Source organism: Pyxicephalus adspersus, chromosome 5 (assembly GCF_032062135.1).
Source record: "Pyxicephalus adspersus chromosome 5, UCB_Pads_2.0, whole genome shotgun sequence".
Lineage (NCBI taxonomy): Eukaryota > Metazoa > Chordata > Amphibia > Anura > Pyxicephalidae > Pyxicephalus > Pyxicephalus adspersus.
Genome location: NC_092862.1, coordinates 65,876,254 through 65,883,043, shown reverse-complemented (window position 1 = coordinate 65,883,043; position 6,790 = coordinate 65,876,254). Strand labels below are relative to the sequence as shown.

Genomic DNA, 6,790 nt, shown 5'->3' with positions numbered 1-6,790 from the left:
ACCCATGAGCTGACATTCGATCACCATCCGAATCAAGGGGAGGTGTAACACCGGCCAAATTCACGTAAATGCTAAGCAATGATCGCCCAATCCCCCTCCCACACACAAGTTTTATTAATGACTGATTTAGGCACCATAAACTATGTGCAAACATTTCATATATTTATCAGGAGAATAAGAAAAGTGGGAATGCCAAGCAAACTGACTTTATTTGTGTCAAGGTACATGCAACATAAAAATAAAATATATAATATTCTGTTATCTAGCGTGTGTAAATATAAATATATATATATATATATATGTGTGTGTGTGTGTGTAAATATATATATATATAATTATTATTATTATTATTATTATTAATAATAATAATAATAATAATAATAATAAAGAATAATAAACAATATCTTGTGTCGTGGAATACCGCACTGAAACTTCTTACCGCAAATGGTGCGATTTTCAGATGAAATTGTGTAAAAATTTGAGAATAATGAATTGCCGAACCTGGTAAAAATGACCTGCACATGAATAGGTATTTAAGGTTTATTGGGAATTTGCGTTTTGCAGAACTAGATAATCAAAGAAACAATGTATACAATTTTTATGTGAACATTCCCAAATCCTTTGCAGTTCACATTTTGCCATGGCGCTTCTTCTAGACTCCCCTCTGATTTTCACCCTATATATATAGTATGTATAATATGTATTTATTGGTAAGGATCAGTGAGCAGTGCCCCACATACGGTGACATTACTGGCAGCACTGCCATGGCACCAGGGTTTCCGCCTGTGCTACAAGCAGGGTGCTTTGTTAGTAATTACTACACAGAGCTGATTATTTGTTCCCGTGCCAGTTTACCTACAAGATTATGCAAACAATTGCGAGAAATGTAACCATGAAAAAAACACGGGGCACAGGTTAACTTCATCGCTCCCAGGTATGCACTGTATATTCGCTGATTGATGATTACTAAATCTCCTGTAGCAAGTGAGGAAATACTGTAACAATAACTACAATATATATGTAATATAATTGTAATATACTTGTAGTACTGTGTTGTATTATACTTCTGTATTTTAGCCACCTGACTCTAGGGCTGTGCTCACCTATGGAAAGGTATGGATGAAGAGAAGCCGCCTTTGTGACTTATTATTGCTGTATGTGATTGCTATAAATCAGAAGAGAAGTTTATCAGCCAGGATTATAGACCGCAGCATAATCCTAGAAGGCAATTGTATATCAGCTCTGACACGCATACCTTCATAACTAGACGTGGCATTTTCCTATCTAATAATGTGAAGTGAATTATACTGGATGAGCTCCTGACAGATTGTCCTTTTCACAAAGTGTCTAATGATCACAGGTATTACACAGTGCCTTGTACATTCACCTATTGTCAGCTCCTCTGTCAGGGGGAATCATTCCCCTCCTGGCTGGTAAAAGGATCATCCGCCCAGCGCTGTGTGTTATTTGGTTATAATTAGTCATGCTCCTCACATGTTTGTCTTGCCTATTTCACACACAGAACATCCCATCCCACTGAATGATGAGAACTATCAGGAGACCCAGGAGAAAACCACAATCCTGTACATTGCCAATCATACAACAACAATTTATAGTTATCCACCGTGTACAGAACACACACATACACACCAGTCTCATCTATCTATCTATCTATCTATCTATCTATCTATCTATCTATCTATCTATCTATCTCCCTAATACATAAAAATACACATCAAATATTCATATTTTATCTCCAAAAAACATCTCTTACAATTATTAGAAACAATTTAATGTTCTGTAAGCTGTACTTATTATTATTCTTATATTTGCTGTGATTTGATTATGAGAAAATATTCAGATTCGTTTGGGTTGGTTAACTAAAAAAATGAGAATATTCACACGATCAGTGGTGTGCATATTCACTTCAGTTATATAATCATGTGCAGATAAAATAAGAACATAGAAATGTGCTATTTTACACGATTGCATATTCGATCTGAATATTCACTCAATTCCTTTAGCAGATAATCTTCTATCTATGTATTAGTAATTGTATGTTTTAGTGGCAGGGAATAATAACTCATTCCTGTAGGCTTCTGTAAATTCTCTTAGATAAAAACACTGGAAAGGACCTGCAAGGATTTATACAAACTCTGTATCTAGTCGCAGCATTTCCAATATTGCTTAGCACAGGAATGGAAGATTTTGTGTCCAAGAAACTACATATATTTTGTACAGACTCTGGAAATAATAAATATATGCTGGAGGCAGGGTACAGAGCAAAACTGTACTTTTTATTCCATTTTATCACCATATAACCCAAATCACAATCTTCCCTGTCATTTCCAGCACCAGTCCAGATGCAATCTCCCCTCCATAAACCCGAACCAAAACAGAAAATACTGCAGAGATAGTAATAAGATTCTCCATATTAGATATTATAAAACGTGGTCTGATCTTACAGAACGATTATCTATGATCGCAGTATTAGTAAATGAATAAAAATACATGAAAGGGACAGGAATAAATCCAAAAAGTTTGTATAAAAATGAAAGCCTAAATATAATAATAAAAAGTGTAATAGTAAATGATTAATATTATTATTATTATTGTAATAGGAAATGATTTAATAAAAATAATAAATTATTAACATTAATATTTCAACTATATCGCGTCATTATAAATAATATTAATAATAAAAAGCCTTATTTAAATAATTATATTTTGAACAAAACCGCACTGGGCCTGGAAAATGTAAACAAAATCCATGTAACACTCAAAAATACAACTTCTTTTAAATATCTATTTTGGCTGAATATACAGAGTATATGTATCACAGATTTTCGGTCATTTATTGGGGGGTCTGCACCGGACAATGACAGAGCCCCCCATCCAGATAAAGCAGCCTGATGAGGCCTAGCTGTAATCAGCAGTCAGACACTGATTGACAGGGCTGATCACTGGGAGCTAATGGATTTATTTCCTGATATCTCTGCAGAGGAGGAGGGGGTTACACTGCCTCGGGTTTTTTTCCTTGTAAATTAGGGGATAGGTTGAATATTCTACCTGATAAAAGTAGTAAAGAGTTGCAGAAGTCTTGTAAATTCAGAGTAATTGTATCAGCACATACAGACTTCAAACATCAGAAGACAGAGGTGTCACGCAATAACAAGAGATACTTTGTATCTTTTTATCACAATCCTCCCACTGCCTGTGTTACACATCAATAACCCGAGCTGATTGTCTGATATAAGATATATATCATTTAGGTAACTCTCCAAATAATTGTATAATCATGGCAACCTATAAAAAATGAATTCCATACGGGTGATAACTAAATGACTAGCTGTAATGTCAGATCAGAAAAGAATTCTACAGAGCACTAAATGACTGGTGGAAATAAAAGATGAGAATATTTCTACATGCCATGCATTTACCAGATAAATCATCAGACTTGTTATCATCAAACCGATTGGTCATTTATTAGGAAACAAACAATACTACTATGCCTTCAAAATATTTTCAACAGAGAAAAAAATAAAACAAACCGATAAAATAAATTGGGGTACAATTCCCTTTTTTGTAATGAAAACACAAGTGTTCAAACAACAAACTGTTAGACAACACTGTCTGGTTTGGTCCTCATGATCCATGTACACTTTTTTTAAAAATAAATTACTATATTGCAATTTACATCTTAGAACAAGTTCATAAAAAGCTTGCATTATATATGCTCTTTAACATAGGAAAATATGATACGTTAAAAATAGGGGATCTTTTAGAACAAAGGGAACTTACGTGTTTCTACATATTGTAACACTGTCCCTTTACAACCCTGAACTTTCTGAGTCTTTTCTACAAAGTTGTCACTTTTATAGCTTTTTTGGATGGAAGTTTGGCTTTTTCTCTTACTCACTGACAAGTTTGCCATGGCAGGGGGGGGGGGGTCAGAACTTGCTGCAGTCATACACAAAGGCCCCCGATGTGCGGTACAGGGACTGACTGGAAGGAAAGGACATCTGACAGCTGCTATTACCGTTCACAGGGGAGCTGTTCAAGCCAATTCTCTGCGACTCAAACATCTCCCGCACAGAGTGGAAGTTCTGCTGCTGTCCCGGGTAGGTGGCCCCTGTTAAGTGGCCTAGATCCCCCGACTGATTCAAGTACCATGAGGGGAGCCTGCCTTGGTGTGGATGGTCCTGTCCAGAGCTCAGGCTGCCATGGCTCAGGGCAGAGGTGGTGGTGGTGGTGATGGAGTAATCGGGCAAAGTCTCTTCCACTGTGGTGGCGGCCGGGGTGTTGGTGGGGGTGAGGTGACCAGACCTGTCCCCGGAATATAAACTCATGGCTTGCATGTTACAATGATAGGTCCCTGCAGAGCTGGCAGCACTGGTGCTCTGGCTGCACGGCGAGCTGTAGATGGAGCCTTGGCCCGGGGAATAGCTGAGAGAGAGGGAAGGGGCGATTCCCGTCCTGGAAGAGGCGATCAGGCTGGTGGCCATTTCCCCGGAGCCCTGCGGGGATCCCCGGAGGGAAGTCATGATGTTGTCCACACTGAAGCCCTGGCTGTGGTGCTGCTGGTGATGGGAATCTTCCAGGCTCATGGAGCGGCTGGACGGGATGCTGTGCGGGGAGCCGCTGGACATGCTGCTGCTATCTGGGCTCTCTATTTTGGGCACAGCACTGAGGGCAGGTGACATGGCCTGGGGAGGGGAAGAGGTGCCATTCTCAGTCTTTATATCCTGGATCCTGATTGGCTGGTTGCCGCTGTCTTGCTCCCCTTGAGATGGGTTTTGCCGCTGGGTTTGTCCAGATGTTGGCTGTGGGGTGCTGTGATGTTCCTTCAGCAGTCTCTCCTTCTCCTCTTTGCTCCCATCTTTAGCCACATCTTTTTTCTTGAACCTTCTCCTCCTCCTCAGGAAGCTGCCATTCTCAAACATGTTGTAGGAGTCTGGGTCCAAGGTCCAGTAGCTGCCTTTGCCCGGTTTCTTGTCGTCCCTGGGCACCTTGACAAAGCATTCATTGAGGGACAGGTTGTGCCTGATGCTGTTCTGCCATCCCTGCTTATTGTCCCTGTAGAATGGGAATCTCTCCATGATGAACTGGTAGATGCCATTCAGGGTGATCTTCTTGTCTGGGGCATTCTGGATGGCCATGGTAATCAGGGCGATATAGCTGTATGGAGGCTTCACCATGTCCTTGGGTTGCGGCTGGGGAGTGTAGGGCCCATAGGCTCTGGCCATGCCGGCCTGGTACTGTTCATGGGCCGGGTGGGAGTACATACTCATAGGGGCAGGCATGCCGGTATAGCCCCCACCAGCCGCCGCCGCCGCCGCTGCCGCCCTGTAGTAGCCTTGCTCGGGCCCGAGGTATGGCACGACACCCAGCGAGTTGGGGCTGGACACCGAGTAACGCGCCTGCATGGTTGGCCTGACCGGGGACAGAGAGCCGAGGGGGTCACCGAGCAGTCTCTAGCATTCAGAATCCACACAATATCCAGAGGAAGGACAGCTCCCTCCAGGCCACACAGATCACCTCATAGATAATGACAGCCAACCTCTGCGATCCGGAGGAGGGGAGGCTGCACCCTGCTTGCTATACCGGGGCCCTTCCAGGTGTCCCAGTGGCCGTGTTTGGGGTGGGGAGCCGGGGTGCAGCTTTCTCTCTTTCTCTCTCAGTCTCTCACTGGCTGGGGCAGCATTGGAAAAACTTCTGAACTTTTGAGCATCCGTCAGCAGGCAGGGACTTTTTTACTTTGCCGTGCTAGCCCCGCCCACTAGAGGACAACAGTCCAATCAGATAGCAGATCTTGGCCTGTGAATGGAAAAAACACAGACAGCTTACACATAGACCGGGGGCCAGGCAGCTCCAGCAGCTAGATCCCAGCACTGACCACACACCCTGCTCCAATCCCAGGGATACACCCTGCACCCCACTGCCCCACACACAGCAACCCCTGCACACAAGAAACACCCAATATATTCAGACTTTACATTTCACTAGAACAACCTATGGCAGGACACCATCTTTTATAATATGCTGTAAATACAAGTCACACAATACACAACTACAGCTAAATGATCTCTTCATACCAGTGTGAAATAGATGTACTATCACCGGTGCAGCCACACACACAATCTACAGATGACTGAGGGTTTTCACTCCTTGCCATGGCATAGCCGAGCTGTGCTCGTTGTAAGGTGACAAGATGTCGCAGCTTACTCAAAAATGTAAAAACGAGTCAATCAGCCTTATAAAAATAAAATCCACCACCCACGATAAAATAACAAAAATCTGGATGACCTAACCCGGTGAAGGAGAAGCATTCATATAAATGACAAGAGATTGACAAGTGCTAGAGAGCTGACTGCACCCATCACAGAATATCACCAAACTGCACTTCAATAGCTTCATGTGCGAACTATTCTCTCCAACAATGGCAAGCCATTTGTTCCCACAATCAGGAAACATCCATGGTGTATACACATGAAATGGTAGTATTTATATGGAGGGACATCAATCTTTATGGCCATATGTCCAGGGACCCCTAATTGTGATTAGAAATTCATTCATACCTTGCATCGGTGCATTTGTGGGTGCCCTCATTTCATGTGCACAGTGCTCCCAGAAAATCTAATTAAACCAATTAGAGCTGAGTGGGAAAAATCATGGACACTTGCTAAACTGTTTTGTATATCATGGATTTCACAGCAGCCCTTGTAATCTAAAGAAAGGTTGCTTTGTAGAGAAGGTGGTGTCAGGGAACTTTTGGCCTCATTAAGCCCAT

General features: G+C 42.0%; 1 protein-coding gene across 1 annotated transcript; it reads right to left on the bottom strand.

Moving 5' to 3' along the window:
- Nucleotides 1-526: 526 nt before the first annotated feature.
- FOXC1 (forkhead box C1) lies at nucleotides 527-5,734 on the bottom strand. Its single transcript, XM_072411791.1, has one exon. The coding sequence runs from the start codon at nucleotides 5,424-5,426 to the stop codon at nucleotides 3,951-3,953; it is 1,476 nt and encodes a 491-aa protein (XP_072267892.1). The 5' UTR covers nucleotides 5,427-5,734; the 3' UTR covers nucleotides 527-3,950.
- Nucleotides 5,735-6,790: the final 1,056 nt, after the last annotated feature.